Source organism: Notechis scutatus, chromosome Z (assembly GCF_049901735.1).
Source record: "Notechis scutatus isolate UNSWTSFEM ecotype Mainland chromosome Z, rNotScu1.2, whole genome shotgun sequence".
In the NCBI taxonomy this organism is placed as follows: domain Eukaryota; kingdom Metazoa; phylum Chordata; class Lepidosauria; order Squamata; family Elapidae; genus Notechis; species Notechis scutatus.
This window is the reverse complement of record NC_142025.1, coordinates 66,141,842-66,161,000: the sequence shown is the minus strand read 5'-3', so window position 1 is coordinate 66,161,000 and position 19,159 is coordinate 66,141,842. Positions and strand designations below refer to the sequence as shown.

Below are 19,159 nucleotides of genomic sequence, written 5' to 3'. Positions count from 1 at the left end.
GTGCCCCCTGGTGTCCACGCAATAGAGCAGCAACAACCACCGCCTCTGACGCTGCCGCGTTGAGCTCTGGCCAGGCGGGGCGGTTGGTTGTTTTTCCAGACTCCATTTTAGGCTCGCTCTGGGCTGCGAAGGGTGTTGGATGAGCAGCTGTTTGCGGGGCAGCGGCGGGCTACGTCAAAGCCGTGCCTGGGCTCTGGCCTTGTTGCGCGTGCACGCTGTGTGACGCTACCCTCCCGTCCCTTGGGGCCTGGGCCGTGCTGAGCTTGAGAAGGAAATAGCAGCTCCCAGCGGACAGAAATGGGCGCTGGGATCCGCGCGGCCACTCACGTTTCTGGAAGGCGCTTCTGCTCTGAATCTTGCCGTTCCTAAGCCCGATTCACCGTCGGGCGCCTAGACAACCGCCGGCCCCGATGGAGACCCCAGTATCGGGGGCGCCTATCACCCTCATCATCAAAGCGCCCAACCAGAAGTACACGGACCAGACCATCAGCTGCTTCCTGGACTGGACTGTCGGGAGACTGAAATGTCACCTCTCCAAGGTGTACCCCAGTAAGCCGGTGAGCCCCTCGCCTTTCTTTTAGCTCCTCCTCCTGAGTCCCCGGACGGAGCAGAATAGCCGGTGGGGTTCAGGACATACCGACCGAGAAAAGCTGCTGCGTGAAAGCAGGACGCTTTATTTTTTTGCTTTTGGGCTTGCTATAGTTATGGTTTGAAAAGAGTATGGTGTTCTAAAATGGAGCTTTTCACATCCTTTCTGTATTTGAACATGCGTTCGTTGCTACATTTCAGGGTTTTAAGTTATACAACAGTCAGAAATAAAAGATAGCATTCCTACTGGGACTTCAATGCCATTTTAAATTACCTGCTCTTTCCCAACCAATGATGTGAGACCTTGGCATAGTGCTAATAACTAGGCATTTCCCCCTCATTATCCAAACCAAAATCTCACTTTTCCAAAGATTGTGTTTCTTAATTCAGTATCCAACAATGGGCTCCCTTGTTGCTCATTTTCTCTTCCTTGAGCCCAAATAGGCACTCCAGATGTTGGTCACTTCTCTCTCTTAATTACTAGATTACAGATACTTCAGTTTTAAATGCATATTGTCTCCTAATAGTGCATAGTTTCCATTATTTTCCATTATTGGGATTTCAAGAAAGCCATTTCTATCCAAAATATACATACTAAGTCACACATATAATACAACTTTGTGCTTTAAATAAATAACTAATTAGGAACTTGACTACTATGTCTGCAGAAGCAAATCCATGTTTTCCAATAATTATACAATCTGTAAAATAACCCCAGACTTCTACATGTCTAAAAGTATTTGCTGCAATTAATCCTTTAAATGGTACTTGCTGAGCCACCAAAATCTTCTCTTGTAGCTTGTCATTCTACGTCGCTACTTTATTGCAAACTTTGTTATTTTTCAGTTTGAAAATCATATACACTGAGGTCATATTATGTTGTTACCCTGAGCTCAAATAATATACATATCTCCAAGAAAGTGGTCATCATAGTTCTAGTTAATTACACTATTGTTATTGCTTTTATTATTTGCATCATGACCTTTATTCAGTCATGAACACATCCATTTTTAGACCATTCTTGTGATCTAAAAACAAGTTTTTGCTTCAGACCAAAAACATTAGCTTTGCTTTGGAGATTGGATCTCCAAAAGGATATCTTAATAAACAGCTCTTCCTCCTCCTGGGATAGCACAATCACTAGTCACATGATCCCAAGAAAAATATCATACTGTTTATGTGTTGTAGTAAGGCGCTATGTTTGTACATGTTTTTGATCTGAAATAACTTTTGGAGATTGAATCCAACTCCTGCACAATCCTACCTCCAACACCTGCTTTTTTTTTTTTTTTAAATGACTGGAGTAAATAACCATTTTCTTTTAAAGGCGAGTCTCTTCCTTTTCATAATTCTGGGGTGAACAAAATTATCCCATCACACTCTCTTTATCTCTTGATTAATTTTATTCAAGATGTTATATAACTCAGTTAAATACAATATATTCTTGATTTTTCTGCAACTGTTTTTTGCATCAACTAGACAATAGATGGTTGTGTTGGAAGAAATGCCCATCTGGGTTCAGTTCCAAGTAGGAAGAAAGACACTGGAGAAATGGAGATTGTTTGGAAGGATGGTTTAATGGTGGACAGGACCACATGTGGTTTGAAATCCTGGGCAAAATGGAGCACATGGGTGAGAGAGGGAGAGAGATTTATATCCCCTATTGGTCTTTGTACTTCCTGTTCCTGTGGCAAGAATATATTCTGATTGGTTGTCAGACTGCCATGGGGCCATACAGGGGTAACTTTGTAGGTTGTCTTGAGTCCCAGGCTTTGTTGAATCTTGCTGGATGATGTAATCTTCCCAGGTGCCATATGGTGAGATGGGTAATGGGCTAACCCTATCATGTTCAGAGGGTCTTAATCCCATCACCCTGGAGCTGAAGGGGGGGCAGGGGGTTGCAGGAAGCTGCTTTGTCTTTTAAAACATATTCCTCCTTTTCTCATCCAGGAAAATACAATATTTTGCCTTTTTAATATGTCCTAGAATATTTCATTCTTCTAGGAGAGGGTGGGTGCTAACTTTCCCTTTTTGCCAAAATATGTGGGTGGAACACATGTTATTGGCAAAAGATTTAAAATTGATCAGATCAAGGAGACATGATGGGTGCTTTTAATTTTTCTGATGCAAAGGGGAAGGCATTGATAGAGGCAGCAGAAATGGATTCCTTCAGTAACTCCCAAAAGGTCAGCTTTCAATCATGAAGGTCTAGCAGCCAGGGGAAAAATTCTGGAAAGAAATTTATAGTATCCAATTTTCCATGCCAATTACTTTTTGTGGTTAGATACTACTTTCTGTGAGCTTCCAATCAGGTTTCAAGCAAGCACAATCCCAAAATTCTTCGCAGCCATGGTTTTCCTTTAAATAACTACAGGCTGCCCATTTCAAGGGTTGTTTCTTGAACCTGCCCTAGTTCTTACTTTTGTGAGGCCAAAGTGAGGTTAGCCATTGTGCAATCCAGGCCATTTAGTATTTTTAAAATTACATACAATGAGCCCTGGAACTCCTACTCATGAGACCACCAGCACAATATATCTTGCTTTACTGGGCAACTGGGCAGCATCATTTGAGAGTCACAATCAGGGCTTGGGCTTGGGTTTGGGAGATCTCTTTTCTGCTATCTCTTCAAGTGAGGGAATTGCCTGAGTGAGATTCCCCCTCCCCCATGGAATTAGCAGGGAGATATGACTGCTTGGGTCTTAGTGCCACAGAGCAAAAACCAACCTGGGAGGAGCTTTGTGTGGAGGTAGGTGAAGGGGATAACTTCTGTCTAATTCTGAATGGTGTGTCTCTGTGTTTGTGCGCTCGTGTATGCAGCTACTTTTAAATTACAGGCAATATTCTGGACAAATTTCCCTCCCACCAGACATAAGTCTAAGGTGTTCAGAACTTGCTGTGTCAACTACTCCCAAATACAATTCCACAGAGTTCATTTAACTGAATACAACATAAATGAGGCAAGAAAGAAAACTTTACAATGAATTTCCACCCTTCCCCATTGTTTTTCTAACTGTCTTCTGGGGATTGAAATGAGTTTTTTAGTCTTTTACTTGTCCATCTCAGGGTCCTTTCTTTCATGTCTGCTGGATGGCATTAGGCTTGGCTTGTTGGTAAGGGTGGTCAGTCAGGCTTGGGAAGGTCTGCTCCACTCTGGTTGCTGTTATGATTTTCTAGTGGAGGGCTGGATCCAAACGCAATTCCTGGCTCAATGAATGGGAGATCTCCTCTGGAGGCAGCATCTGGGTCAGCATTATCTGCTTCCACAGGTAGCAGAGTCATCTGTGCAGGGTTGAAAGACATGAGAACAAGCCCCCCTCCCCCCTTTGTGGTTGATCCTCCCAGGAAAGGCATTGTAAGATTAGAGATGGGGGCGGGTGGAGTGGGGGGTGGGTAAATAGCTTGCAGGCAGGGTTTGAGGGGGAAAACACATCAATATTGCAATTATTAAACAGATAAACCAGTTTCAACAAAATGGAGACACAATAGATGAGAAAGAAAAAACTGGATTCATATGCTTCAGGAAAAGGATGGACAGATGAAATCATTTAAACACACAGTAAATGCAAGGATGAAACTTCCTGTAAATTAAAAACATTCAGTCACAACCTTGGGATTTTCTTAAAAGCACAGAGAGGAAAGAAAAAAAATAACAGTTCTTTTTACTCTGTTAGCCAGACAAAACAGAATGAAGGCTTTTTCTTTCTTTTCAGTGCTCCTAACTCTTTTCTAACAATTTAAAATTAATATCTCTAGGGATCAGAGACATTTTAACAGTTGCAATTACTTTGAGGGCACACAAAGACTTAGACACCCACCCACCCACACACACACACACACACACACACACACACACACACATACGCGCGCGCACACACAAACAGGAAGGAAAAAGAGAGGAAAGCAGAACTCTCTCACACACGCTGGTCATTCCCACCATAAATCTCAGTTAAATTAGGGAAGGCACAAATCTTAACAAACATATCACATGGTTGCATGGAAGACAAAGAGGAAAAGAGAGAAACAAACTAAAAATCCAACATTCCTATTTATATATTTTCCTTTTCTTTTAAGTACCTTTATTTAGCCAAATTGGTTTTCTAGCTTCATCCCTGAGCAAAGTCCACTTCTTTACACAACCTTTTTTCCTCTTTCCTTTTTCATGCCTACCTGGACAGGCAACTGCCTCTTTTAGTCCCAGGTGTCAAGCAAGTCTTCTCCCAGGCAGCCTACCCTGACCATTGAGCTAGAGCATCCTATGTTTCCCCTCTGAAATAGGGATTCAGTTATCTGCTGGGTCCTGGCGAATCTTGGGCTTCCTAGTGAAACCCTCGCCCCATCTCAGTTTTTAGACTGAAAAGGCTCTAGGATTCTGCTTCCATCTACAGAGTAAGGACACCCCCTCTGAGGGAATTTTGCTCTCAGTTTGCAGACCAAAAAGGGGTCTGAGAGGACTACACTGCTCCCCGCAGTGAGTATAGGCACCTCTTTTCCTGGCCATTTTCCTTTTCCTGTTTCAGTTTTCAGACTCACTAAAGTCCAAGGGGACCTCTGCTTGCTTCCTAGAGGTAAGGACCCCCAACGTTTTAGAGCTTTGCTCAGTGACTTCCCAGCTAGTTGCTCCAGTTCAACTCTCTCATTCACTTCCCATCCATTTTCACACACTCTCTCCTTTCCCAAACAGAAGGTCCTGTGCTCTGGCCTGACCTCCTATACTTTCCAGGCTCTCTTGGTAGAACATACAGAGGAAGCAATATCCAGCTGTGATTGGGAGAAGGATCCCCTCACTCTTTCCCACACACAGGCATACATACATTTCCCATGCTTTTCTGGGCTATAAAATTAAAATTTAGTGATACTCACCTTCTTTCCAAGCAGCCTTTAAGTTCAACACTCAAACTCCCTTTAAAACCTTTGTTCCAAATGGTCAAGGTCCAGGAAAATTCACCTCAGTGAGTCTGCTGCCGGCAAGGGAGGGTTACCTGGGCCAGGTGCATTGGTCAGGTTAGCTTGGAGTCCCATCTGGGGTGCCAAATTGTTGGAAGAAAGGTCCATCTGGGTTCAGTTCCAAGTGGGAAAAAAGACACTGGATACAGGGAGACTGCTTGGAAGGATGGTTTAATGGTGGACAGGACCACGTGGTTTGAGGTCCTGGGCAAAAATGAGCACATGGGTGAGAGAGAGAGATTTATACTCTTTCTTGGGCTTTGAACTTGCTTCCTGTTCCTGTGAAATGTATTCTGATTGGTTGTCAGACTCTCATGGGGCCATGCAGAGGTAACTTTGTAGGTTGTCTTGTATCCCAGGCTTGGTTGAATTTTGCTGGGTGATGTAATGTCCCCAGGTGATTTCACAATATACCGAGCCCTGCTGTTAGATGGGTAGAGGGCTAATCCTATCATGTCCTGAGGCCCATGTCTTAATCCCATCACCCTAGAGCTGAAGAGGGGGCAGGGGGCTGCTTTATCTTTAAAAACATGTTTCTCCTTTTCTCATTCAGGGAAATATAATATTCTCCCTTTTTAATATTTCCTAGAATATTTCATTCTTCTAGGAGAGGGGTGGGCGCTAACTTGCTACAGTTGCATTTCTGCTGTATGCCTTTACAGATTGTGTTTGAGCAAACTAATATGTTTTTGCTACATAATTTGTTTTCTAACATTTTAAATAGATAAAAACTCATTTCCAAGATCTCATCTGTACTTTGTTGTAGTTCAATGAGAAGTTCAAAGAAATCATGCCTGCTGACAGTGTAATGATTTGAAATTATTTATGAAAATGAAGCCTGATTTCTCTCTCCTAGGTTGTTCTGTTTGAATTAAAGCAGGGATGTCAAACTCACTACAACACATTGTCGTCATGTGACATATTGCAACTTCTCCATTGAGTCGACAGATGAATCCAGGTTGGGTAGTCACTAATCTCGTTGCTCTACAGAGTGAGTTGAATTCTGAGGACATGCCTCCCTAGTAACGGTCCCCAGTTCTTCAACTCGGTCTCAGCACGTTCAGACATCCCTAAAAGGGCTCTGAATCATTTGAGTTTTAGAAGAATCCTACCTGATACGCCTCTTTTCGGGGAGTCGACAGGAGAATCCAGTCCTACCCTGAAGACTGGTCAGAGTCAGGGAAAGGGCTGCCGTTTGGAGGACTGCTGTTCAGAGGATGATGGACAGCAGTAATCGCTTCACCTTTATTTCAGAACTGGGGACTGTTACCAGGGAGGCATTTCCTCAGAATTCAACTCAGTCTGTAGAGCAATGAGGCTAGAGACTACCCAACCTGGATTCTCCCGTTGACTCCCTGAGAAGAGGTGTGTCAGGTAGGACCAATGCCCCCTTTTCCCCATTCGCTAAACCAGGGATGAGCGTGGCCAGCATGTGACACATCTGGCCCACGGGCTGCAAGTTTGACACCCATAAATTAATCAATATTTAGTGGTGACAAATATGATTACTGTTTTCTAAAATACACTGTGAATTATTATAACTAACAAGAAGGTTGAGAATGGTTTGCTTTAATAGAAAGTAAACCAAAGAAGAGTAGTTTAGAAGTTTAGAAGAAGAGTAGCCTTAGTAGTTTCTTTTGTGGGAGGTTGTGGTGTGCCTTCAAGTCAGTACTGACTCCTGGCAACTAATAAGTTTCTTCAGTTTTCTTGGCAAGGTTAATCTGAGTATCTGTTTAAGACAAGACTAGAACTTTTATTTTCCCAGTTTCCAGCCTAATACTTTATTATCACATAATGATATGCCTTCTGATTTTTGTTTAGAATTTATACTCAGTACCCAGTACATGCAGGGGTGGGATTTAAAAATCCCAGCAACCAGTTCTCTGCTCGGTTGCTGTGTGGGTGTGGCCATGGTGGGCGTGGCCTACAGGAACTTCCTGTTCTCCCTAGTAAGGCTGCGACAGGTCAGGAGTGGGTGTTGCTCTTGTCCTAGCTGCTTGGACTGAGTCTGTCTAAAAGGCTTATTAGCCTAGCTCTGCCCACTCTGGGTAGCTCCTCCCAGCTTTTGACTCAGTCCTCAGCCAGGACCAACGCAAGTCACTGTCTCTCCTGCCTTTGGGTTTTTTTCCCCAAAGGCAGCCTAACTTGTTTTACAGGAAAAAAGCCTCAAAATTCTCAGCTGTTTTTCGGCAGTCCGGAACAGCCTGTAGAGGGCCAAGGGACCATTTTCGATCCTCCATGGCGAAGAGGAGGCTGCGGACACTGGGAGGCCATTTTTGGAAGTGAGTAGCTTTGTCCCACTCTATCCTGAGCCACAAGGCCATTTCAGAGCCTCCGTGGCAAAGAAGATCGCTGCTGTTCAAGCGGCTAGCTCAGGAGCTGCCCCTGCCCTCCAGGGAGCAACGAAAGGCCAGAGATCCCTATTTAGGGCTCCCTGGTGAAGCAGGGTGCCTCGTGGCCTGAAGTGGCCATTTTGGAAGACCTCGTGGCTGGACGGCCATTTTGAAAAATTCCTAGACCAGTGGCAGCCATTTTGAAGAGGCTTGGCCTGCTCCTCCAACCAGTCCTGCGCCTGTGCCAGCACTAGGCCACTAGGAGACTTCTCATTGTTGCTGAGCCAGAAGACACTGAAGGATAGGCACCTTTTAATTGTTCTTCATCCTGGTGGGGGATTGGTCCCTGTCCTGAATAGACCAGGGCCTTCAGGTTTCAGGCTAGGCCTGTCCTATATTTAATAGCACTATTAGACTCCAGAGGGTATGAGTCCCAGTAGAGAGTGTTAAAACATTCTACTGAAGATTGCTTAGGGCTGAAGAAGAGTGGTTGTTGGAAGTAGGGGATTGGAAGGAAGATATTCCCTGAAGTTCATATAAAAATCCCTTCGTGTGTTCTCCTCCTTGGAATCCAAGTTCAGAAAAGACCTTTCTGATTTCAAGATGGTGGAAGCCCCTAGAGACAGCAGAGCCTCCAGATCAGCTAGATCTCACAGGGCAGCTCTTGCTGCTTCAAGTAACAAGGGGAAACAGCCAGCAAAAATGGCCTCTAAAGCCGAGATGCTTCCAGGCACCATCAGGCCTTAGAGAAGCATATTGCCAAGGTACAAAAGGCCTCTACAAGCAGATCTCCAGAAAGAGAAACTTCTCCTGCTTCACATCTCAATAGCTGGACCTTCAGGATCAAGAACCTGGACCTTCCACCAGGGCTATTGTCCAGACTTGGCCCCCTGATGCAGCCAGAAGGGAGGCCTCCCCTCATCCCTCTGAGGAGGAGTCATCTTGGTGATCCTAAAGGAGGATTCAGGGCTGTACCTTGGCAGGAGTGTGTGTGCAGTAAGCCTGGGGTGGAAGCCTCCTTTACTTTACTGCAGCTGGCCTTAGACCAGATGAGCCTTCTGAACCAGATGTCCCAGTCAACCTGCAGCTCTTGATTGATAAGGCCATCAGGAAAGGCATCTCTGAAGGTACGCAGAGGTTTGCCTGGCATTCTTCGGCAGCTTCTTAGGTTTCAGAGAGACGGTCCTGGGTTCAAGGGGCTCTTCTTTCAGAAAAGGGTTCCTTGGTTCAGGAATTGGTTTCTGCTTTGGCTGCAGTTGCTGCTGAGCAATCCCTGATTGGTGAACCTGATAAGAGGGAATCTGATATGTCGGAAGATGAAGGGCCTTCCCATGAGATTCTAGTGTTCACGGGTTGTTTTAAGCATGTCTTATTCACTCCCTTGCTGTTCAAAGCGAGAAATACGGTCAACCTGTGGGATGCAGATGATGAAGAAGCAGCTACCCAGCCTCCCATGGAGTCAGATATCCTCTTTGACGAACCAAAGGTGAGGAAGGAGCCATCTCCCAGGCTTTTTCCTGGGCCAGGCTTCATGCCAGAGCCCTTCAGTGGTTTCTATTGCCTCACCAGAGGGCAGGTAAGAGTCACTCTTTAATAAAGGTGAAGGTCAACTTCCTCAGGGCCCAGTCCCCTGTCTTCAGATGGCAGGTTCTTCAGTGTGGGTCCCGAGTTCACCAAGACCCTTCAGGTGCCCTCGGTGGATGCGCTGGTGGCAGCTTTGGCCTCCACCTTGTCAGTCCCTTCCGATCATGAAGATGTCCTCAAGGTGGAGGAAAAGTGGATCTAGCAGTCACTCCAGAGGTCTCACCAGGCGGCTGCCTTGGCAGTCAAAGCATCTACTGCAGCTTTATTCTTCACCAGGATGTTGCTTAAGTGGTTGAAACAGTTGCAGGACAGGATTCCGATGACAGATATCTGGGCCCATCAGGATCTTAATAAGATTGTGGCTGCAACTGAGTTCACTGCTGATGCCACCCTTCATGGAGCTAGGTTTGCCACCAAAGCTATTGCTACTTCAGTGGCTGCCAGACGCATGTGCTGGTTGTGCAATTGGCAGGTTGATGATAGAAGGAAGTGGAAGCTAGCTTCAACTCCCGTTCAAGGAGACAAACTCTTTGGGGAAGCCTTGGAACTATTCCTGGTTGAAACCAAAGATAAAAGGAAAGTGCTTCCGTCCCTTTTCAAGAGAGCAGAACATCGTCCTGCTCCATACTTCAAGCGCTCTTTGTTCAGGGGTGAATCTAGTTCCAGCTTCCAGCGTTCAGCCAAGGCCTCTTACCAATGTCCTAAGCCTCCTCCAGATCATTCAGGCAAGGGCAGACAGACAGCAGTTCTCAGCCAAATGGCCCTTTTGAGGAGGAGGAAGTCGCCTGTATCATCACCTATGCTAGCATTACCCACTCTTTCCCCATTGGAGATTGATTAGCTTGGTTTGCTGACAAATGGAGAGAGATAACTCCTGATGCCTGGGTGTTAAGCACTGTAAGATCAGGTCTTTCATTTGAGTTCTACTCCACTCCTCCAAGGTTTTTCATCTGCCCAGTTTCTAAGGATTCAGGGAGAAGGGGGCTCATGGAGTCAGCTATCCAGCACCTGCTGGAACTCAGAGCCATCCAAAAGGTCCCACTGGACCAACAGGGGACGGGGTTTTACTCCAGAATCTTTGTTATCCCCAAGGCCTTGTGGGGGGAATGGAGAAAAAATTCTTGACTTGAAAAGACTCAATAAGTTCATTGTTTACAGGCGTTTTAAAATGCATTCCCTCCAGACCATTCTGGAAAGCGTTAGGCAGGGGGACTTCCTCACATCCATTGATTTGATGGACGCTTACTTACATATTCCTATCTGTCTTTCCCATAGGAAGTTCTTAAGGTTTTGTTATCGGGGCAGCACTATCAGTATAGGGCTCTCCCCTTTGGGTTATCTTCCGCCCCCTTTCACCAAAGTTTTGGCTTCCCTAGTAGCGCATCTTCGTTCCTTCCCAGTGTGGCTGCAATGTTATTTAGATGATTTTTTGATACTGTCTTCTTTTCAAAGGGCTCAGCAGGACCTGCAGGCCACTATCTTGATGCTGCAGTATCTTGGTTTCTCTATTAACATGAAAAAGAGCTAATTCACTCTATCAACTTTTCTGCTTCATTTGGGGGCCATCATTGACACAGGAGTGTGTCAGGTTTTCCTTTCACAGGAAAGGCAAGACAGCCTGCAAGGGTTGGCTAAGAATATACGAAGTAAGAGTTCTACTCCTTTAGCCTCTCTCTCCCAACTTTTGGGTAAGAAGATTTCTTGCATTGGTATTGTTTCCTGGGCCAGGCTTCATGCCAGAGCCCTTCAGTGGTTTCTATTGCCTCACCAGAGGGCAGGTAAGAGTCACTCTTTAATAAAGGTGAAGGTGACTAAGCAAGTATTGCTTTCCTTGGTGGCTCTCCAGTGCCATCTCCAAGGGCCAGTCCTTCAAGGTGGAAGACAGGCTCATCCTCACGACTGATGCCTCCTTATCAGGTTGGGGAGCTCACTTGGAGTCCCACATGGCCCAAGGCTTATAGTCTGCTGAGGTTCATAATATTAATTGGTTGGAGCTAAGAGTGGTTCATTTAGCCCTTAGGAAATTTTCGCATCAGGTCTCTGGCTTGCATGTTCTTGTCATGACTGACAATGTAGCCACAAAAGCCCATATTAACAGACAGGGGTGCACCAGGTCCAAATCCCTTATGGCAGAAGCGGAGGCTTTGAGCAGATGGGCAGAGCGTCACCTTCTGTCCATCCGAGCTGAACATATTTATGGCTCAGATAATGTGCAGGCAGACTGGCTCAGCCGAGCTACCATTGACCACATGGAATGGAGCCTGCATCCTTCGCTCTTTATTCAAATTACTCAGAGATTTGGGCTGCCAGTAGTAGATTTGTTTGCTACTCCTCTCAATGCTCAATTACCCAGATTCTTTACTAGATTTGCCACCCCTGGGGCAGAGGGGACCAACGCCTTATGCTGTAATTGGCTGCCGGGTTTGTTATATGCCTTCCCTCCATTGCCTTTGCTGGCAGCTGTGGTGCACAAAATTTTGATAGAAAAAGCCAAAGTTGTATTAGTGACTCCTTATTGGCCTTGGCACCCTTGGTTTGCTGATTTAATGGGTCTGTCAGTGGCCCAGCCTTGGCGGATTTCTGAAGAGGATGTCTCTCCTCAGGAGTCCCTGAGTCATCCGGAGCCCCAGTGGCTACATCTGACAGTTTGGCAATTGAGTGGGGCATGCCAAAATGCACCCATCTCTCCAACAAAGTAATCAGAACCATTCAAGCCTCCAGGAGACCCTTGACCATCCGTATCTATGATGCTACATGGCAAGCTTTTTCTAGTTGGTGCTCCAAATCAAACATTCAACCTTTATAGGACTCCGTGGCAAACATTTTGGAATTTTTACAGGCAGGTCTGGATAGAGGTGTTTCCCCCAACACCCTTCGCTGTCAGGTGGTGACTTGTGGCAAATTGGAATCCTTAACACATCATCCTACAGTCCATAAGTATCTCAGAGGGGCGGCCAACCTTTGCCCTCTGGTGGTACACAGGTACCCTATATGGCAGGGGTCCCCAACCGCCGGTCCGCGGACCGGTACCGGGCCGCGGAACAACCCTTACCGGGCGCTGGTTGCTAGGCGCCGCCATCTTTTGGTAAAAAGCGCTTCCGGGTAGAAAGTTCACCGAAGCGCTGTTTCGTCATAAAAAGATGGCGGCGCCAGCGCTCGGTGAGCTTTTCGGGTAGAAAGCCATTTCTACCGAAAAAGCTCACCAGAAGCGCTGGCGCCGCTTATCTTTTTATGAGAACAGCGCTTCGTGACGTCACCGGAAGCGCCTTTTAAATCATAAAAGATGGCGGCGCCCAGTTGACGCCGGTACCGGGCCGCGGCGCCCAGCTGATGTCGGAACCGGGCCGCGGCGTCGAAAAGGTTGGGGATCCCTGCTATATGGGATCTGTCCAGGGTTTTGCAGTCGCTCACGAAGGCTCCGTTTGAGCCTCTTCGACAAGCTAGTCTGCACTTTCTTACCCTGAAAGTTGCCTTCTTGGTGGCAGTCACTTCAGCCAGAAGAGTATCAGAGTTGGTCACCCTCTCAGTTCACCCTGATCTCTGTATCTTTCACCCTCATTGAGTAGTTTTGTGGTTGGACCTGGCATTTATCCCTTGTTCCACAGGTCTCAAGACTGGTTCTCCCAGATTTTTGTCCCCATCCAGTTGATGACTTGGAAAAGGCTTGATGCACCTTGGATGTGTGCAGGATTCTGAAGGTATATATAAAAAGGACATCTGAATTCTGTAGGACAGAATCCCTTTTTTGTTCCTTCCAACCTTCCTCGTTGGGAGGAAAAGTGACCCCATCCACAGTCAGCAGTTGGATCAAGGCATGTATAGCCAGGGCTTACTCAAGTCAGTCCCTCCTGGAACCCAGAGGGATTATGGCACACTCCACTTGCAGTGTTGCGATGACTGCAGCCTGGGCAACGCAGGCGTCTGTGGAAGAGGTCTGCAAAGCAGTTACGTGGACGTCCCCATCTCCTTTCATCCACCACTACCAGCTGGACACCTTTGCTTCAGCAGATATAGCGTTTAGCAGAAGGGTCCTGCAACAGAGCATGGGGACCAGGACCAGTCTTAATCTTTCCTGAGGACAACCCAGCTTTGGTATGTCCCACTCCTGACCTGTTGCAGCCTTACAAGGGAGAATGGGTGTTGGCTTACCTGAACACCTGTTCTTCTTGTAGGCAAGACAGGTCAGCTCCACCCTGGTGGAACTGGTCCTTACGATGGGCCTATGGGAGTGGGGAACCGATAATGGTCTCTTTTGATTTTGTTTTTCTCAGACCTGTCTGTCGTGATGACTTTGCAGAAAGCTGGGAGGAGCTACCCAGAGTGGGCGGAGCTAGGCTAATAAGCCTTTTAGACAGACTCAGTCCAAGCAGCTAGGACAAGAGCAACACCCACTCCTGACCTGTCTTGCCTACAAGGAGAACAGGTGTTCAGCGAACACCCATTTCCGGCTTCTGGTGAACCTCCAGAGTCCAGGGGAATCCATTTTCGCTCTCCCAAAGGTCTGGAGGTTTCCCTGGGCCTCTGGGAGGACGAAAACAGCCTCCCCTGGGCTCTAGAGGCCCACCGGAAGCTGGAAACAGGCCCGTTTCACAACTTTCAGTTTTTTCAGGGCCACTGGGAGGGCCATTTTTCACCTTCCCAAGAGTGGGGAGGCCTCCCCTGGGCCACTGGGAGGGAGAAAACGGCCTCCCCTGAGCTCTGGAGGCCCTCCAGAAGTCTGAAACAGGCCTGTTTCCGGACTTCCAAAAGGCCCGTTTTCCCCCCTTCCAGAGCCTCTGCATGGACCCTGCACTTACCTCCATCACGTGGAGACTCCTGGGAAGGGCGAGGTGGGTGGGACAGCCGGTCGGTTGAAATACCGGTTCACCCGAATCAGTCCGAAATGGCAGAATCCCACCCCTGAGTATGTGGTTTCTGAGTCCTGGATTTTGTACATTTTTTAATGGATTTGCTTCAAAAATTATTACATTATGGTGCATTTCTGGGCTAATTAAATGTTATAAACTGACAATCAGGAAAGTTTTCGTAGTCTGTATAAAAATACCTTCCCTTTGGGTATGTTAGAGAGTAAGGCTAACCAAAGTAAATAAGGCTAACCAAATATTTATTTTTGCAATAAATTTGAATCCCTTCTTATCACATAAACACTGAATGTTAATGAAACTCACATTTGGAAGCTCTGAATCACATTAATATTCTTCACTAAAGGAGCTATGTATGTCAAAATAAAGATATTAGTTTTAAAAAGCACTGGTTAAATTGGTTAACTGGTTAAAACATAATAGTGTTATGAGACAAACCAATTAATTGTGATATTTTCTTATTTCTTTCAAATTTAGCAAGACCAATATTTATAAATAACAATAGTTAGTCAAGAGGTATCACATTTGACAAATAAATTACTTAAATGTATATTCATTTTATTTATTAAAGCTGATTGGATGAACTATTCCATGGCTTTTTGTGTATCTGTATTATCAATGGGCATATAGATGGAAGCTTCAGACCAGGAATGTCAAACTCATGATGACGCAGCATTGTCACATGACACATCACAACTTTTTCCCCCCTTTGCTAAATCGGGGATAGGTGAGGCCAGCACGTGATGCGCCTGGACCACAGGCTGCAAGATATCCTTACTTTAGACACCATTTACACTTATTTCAAATGTTAAATGTAAGACGATGTTTAAATTAAACTATTAATCTAGAAATATCATTTCTGGTTCTATAATGCTTCTGAAAGGATTAATTCTTCCTTTGTCACATCTCTTAGTCTACCAAGGATCAGAGATTGGTTTATTCTGGCAGGTTGCTTCCTGATCACCTGCAACTGAAAGATATTCTCAGAAAAGTAAGTTTTACTCAAATTACTGTATTTTAAACAAATATTTTAGTTAAATCGTGAATTCTAAAAACTGTTAAACTATGTAGTAATTGTCACTATTGTAAAATGGAGCAATTCTAATGTTGTATGATGAACTACAGAATATACTGACTTTGTTTACAACATGAATTGATTATCTGTTTTAGAAAATTATTACTGTGATAATTACTGTATATTTCTAAGTGTACACATACATGGGGTTAGCTATTTTATATATTATAAATACGAGTGTTGTCGTATTTCCTAACTATTTTATTGCATTGATTAGATTTAATGCTGCTTTAATTCTGAACAATTACAGCCTTTTCTAATAATCTCTCTCTGTAATTATTTATTGATAAAGAGGAGATTAAAATTGCTCACTGTTGTCAACAGCAGTATAAATTTTGGAGGAATAGCAGTGATTCATGTTGGTTCACTGTGACTGATGGAAAAAGAGAAAACCTGTTGACTGCCTGCTCTCCAGAGTTAGGTGGAGGTTGCTATAGGTGGAGCCAAGGGGATTAGTGTTCTACTTATCTTCTTTATTACAGAGATACTGGAACAATCCATATGGGAAATAATATTTCTCATCTTACTGAGAATCACATATGCAGTTTGGTAAAACAGCACAAGGTCATTTCCTGATAATGCAGTGAAGAGCAAATATCTAAACATTTTTATTTTAAAAATTGATCAGAAGAAAGTCATAAACAAATTCCAGACATTTATTTAAAATATAGTTTAGGTACATACCGGTAGATAGGCAGATAGGGAGGTAGGTGGGTAGGTCGGTAGGTAAATAAAGTGTTTGGATTTTGCTTAAGTCTTTTTTGCTAGAACTAGGAAGTTATAAAGCAATACTGTTCTCAAATAAAGTAACATAGAAAGGACAAAGCATAAATTCATTATGGTGGGAAAGAAGTATTTGTAAATCAGTGTATCTTTTACTGAATCTACATTTCTGTACTCCCTATGATAGAAGACTATTGTAGATAAATGGCAATTTATAATTTCTTATAAATTATTCTGAATATTTATTTGAAACTGGATAAAGCAGTAGGAAGATTGAGTATAAATTTAGGAACTGGGATGATCCTGATATTAACATCAATTATTTTTCACATGTTTTTCTGACCCAGAGACTAAAGAACCTCTAAGCTTCATTGTATAGGCAAGTAAGCTGAGATGTTCTTTGGTATAAAAGTGAAAGTGGAGTTATAGTCATAAACAGATTGCTAAATCTATTTTTCTTGAACACTCAGGAAAATAAATTGGGAATTATGATTTACATAAATAAATATACACAGAGAATCTTTCCTTATTTTATCATTTCCTTTTTTCCTTCCTTCTCTTGCTTTTGCTCACTTGTTCTGTGTTTTCTATTTCTGATAAGGAAGAGAGCTAGCCAGCCAAAAGAATACTGTGTGTACTGGCCTATTTATTGCTTTATTGTGTGTGCTGCTACTCTTTGAAAACAAAGACTGGTTGGTTAAGACAGATACTGTAGCTGGAATGGTCATTATAAACCTGTTTACATTTGGTACTCATTGGCTGAATTTACTAGGTCAGGTTAAGACCTAGAAATTGTATTTGCATAATTTACAAGCTTGTGTTTATTTTTTGAATAATAGTTTAATTTGTTCTGAGAATCCAACACATTTTCTTATAATCTATACAAATGGAGAAAATGGGTTAATTCAGTAATCTGTTCAGTGTGTTGTGCAAACATACCTACTGTACTAATTATATGAACACTTACACTATGATTGGTATTACCTGTCAACATAGATTTAATGTGAAAATAGCATTATAAAATACTCTCTTTTATTTTAGCAAGATGAGTATCATATGGTTCATTTAGTATGTTCTTCACGGACACCCCCAAATTCCCCAAAACCTGATACTATTAGAGAAAGTCATGAGTCTTCAGCATCTAGCAACAGCTTGGTAAGTTATCTTTGTGTGAGAGAGGTAATCATTTAAGTTCTATCAATAAATAAATGCTATTTTAATATATTCATTCCCACTTATAATAGTGATAGTACTGTTGTCAGGAAGGCATTGTATCAACTATTTTGGCCAGTTTAGAGTATTAGTTTACTGATGAATTAAATGAGGTATAATAAAAGGTTTTTAGACTGTTTCTTTTAGAACTATGCTTTCTAAAAATAAAAAATGTACAAGTACTATTCCCCATCCTTCCAAGAATATACACAATTTTTGGAGATGTTTAATAGAGGATAGCAAATCCCTTACGAAGTATTTACAAATGTCTTGGCCAAATCTAGATGGCTCTGTATAGGCTGACATTCATATGGCAATTATATTGTGAGTTCTGGATTCATGATGTTTTCCGATTCATAATCTGCTTATCTTTTATTCTTGATGGAAATATAGTGGTAGAAAAGAAAAAAACCCATAATGTGTACTATTTTAGCCAGAAAAATATTGTTATTTTTAAAAAAAATATGTGATATGCATAAAGATGTTCTGGGGCAAGGTATAAAAGTGGTATAAGGTATAAAAATTGGATTACTAATAGGAAGAAGCTAATGTCCAGTATAGAATATTAAACTAGTTTTCATAGTATTTTGAACAACCAGCACTGAATGCTTTGCACATCTAATTCAAACTGTTATCTGCATTTTAAGAGTTCAGAACATTTGGGATCAACATCTCCTTCCCCATCTCAAGAAACTGTATATACAGCTGTCAGTAATTCTGAAGGTGTGCGACATCGCAACCTTGCACAGACACAAAATAATCAAATGCAAAGCCATCCATTCTCATATATATTGCAGGGGTAAGTACCATATAAATGATTTGTTCAGAGTTTTGCAGCAATTTCGTGCTGGAAAAATAAATAAACACAGATGGCTAATGGTTCATTTAACATCTTTATAAACATAATAAGTAAATTTTACAAACCAGTTGTAGATTTCTCCAACATGGAGCAAACTCTGGCAGAAATAAACATGTTGCAAGCAACTTCAACAGAAGCAGCAAACAGAGAGAACTTCCAGTTTCACTTTCCAGGTCAGCTCCCATTGGTTTGTCTGTTACCATGCCTACTCACTGACTCTGTTATCTATGTATCTGCCAGTAAATGAATACTCTGACATTCCTCCCTTCATAACTGGAAGAGACATAAATCCAATTAACTTTATATTCTTTCCATGGTGCACTCCACCCAATGGTTTGGTCATTATGTCAGGCAAATTGTCTTCTGAAAAACAATGAAGCAAGCTAATCAATTTTCACTTGATGGCTTCTCTTACATTACAATATTTAATATCCACATGCTTGCTTCTACTCTTTACTCTGTCACCTGTAGCCATTTTAATGCGTTGTCTTCATAGACTAAGACAGGCTCCATTACCTTTATATTTAAATCCTGTAACAATTGTACCAAGTTATCTCTGAACAGAGTTCAAAGCAATAAATTCTGCTTCTGCAGAAGAAATGGCTACAGTTGTTTGCTTTCTGGACTTCCAATCAATTAAAACCCCTCCAAACAAATATCACAATCCCAGAATTGGTCTTTCTGGTTTTTATATCATTTGCATAATCACTATCAACATAGCATTTCAATTTTAATTCTTCAGAGACCTATATTTGAAGACCTCAATTCCCAGTTCCCTTCAAATACCTGAGAATCCTTTTTACACCAATGCAATGCAATTGTGTTGGTGCAGCAGTAAAGCGACTCAAAATGCTTACTGCACAAGCTATGTCTGGTCTGGACCACTGTGGCAGATAGAATAGGCTCCCTATTGCTGATTGATATATCTCCTGATCACAGGCTTCACTTTCGTCCTCACCCAAATTGTTATGAAAATCTA

General features: G+C 43.3%; 1 protein-coding gene across 4 annotated transcripts in view; it reads left to right on the top strand.

The window, feature by feature from the left end:
• The first annotated feature begins 242 nt into the window (after positions 1 to 242).
• The window catches only part of HERPUD2 (HERPUD family member 2), a 38,542-nt gene continuing 19,625 nt past the window's right edge, over positions 243 to 19,159 (top strand). For all 4 annotated transcript variants that reach the window (XR_015745865.1, XM_087946726.1, XM_087946728.1 and 1 more), the window contains exons 1-4: positions 243 to 557; positions 15,225 to 15,302; positions 17,151 to 17,264; positions 17,969 to 18,120. Coding sequence is in view for 3 of the 4 variants with exons in the window: in XM_087946726.1 (XP_087802852.1) it covers positions 411 to 557; positions 15,225 to 15,302; positions 17,151 to 17,264; positions 17,969 to 18,120 (491 nt within the window). In the remaining variant the exon portion in view is untranslated. The remainder of the gene's footprint in view (positions 558 to 15,224; positions 15,303 to 17,150; positions 17,265 to 17,968; positions 18,121 to 19,159) is intronic.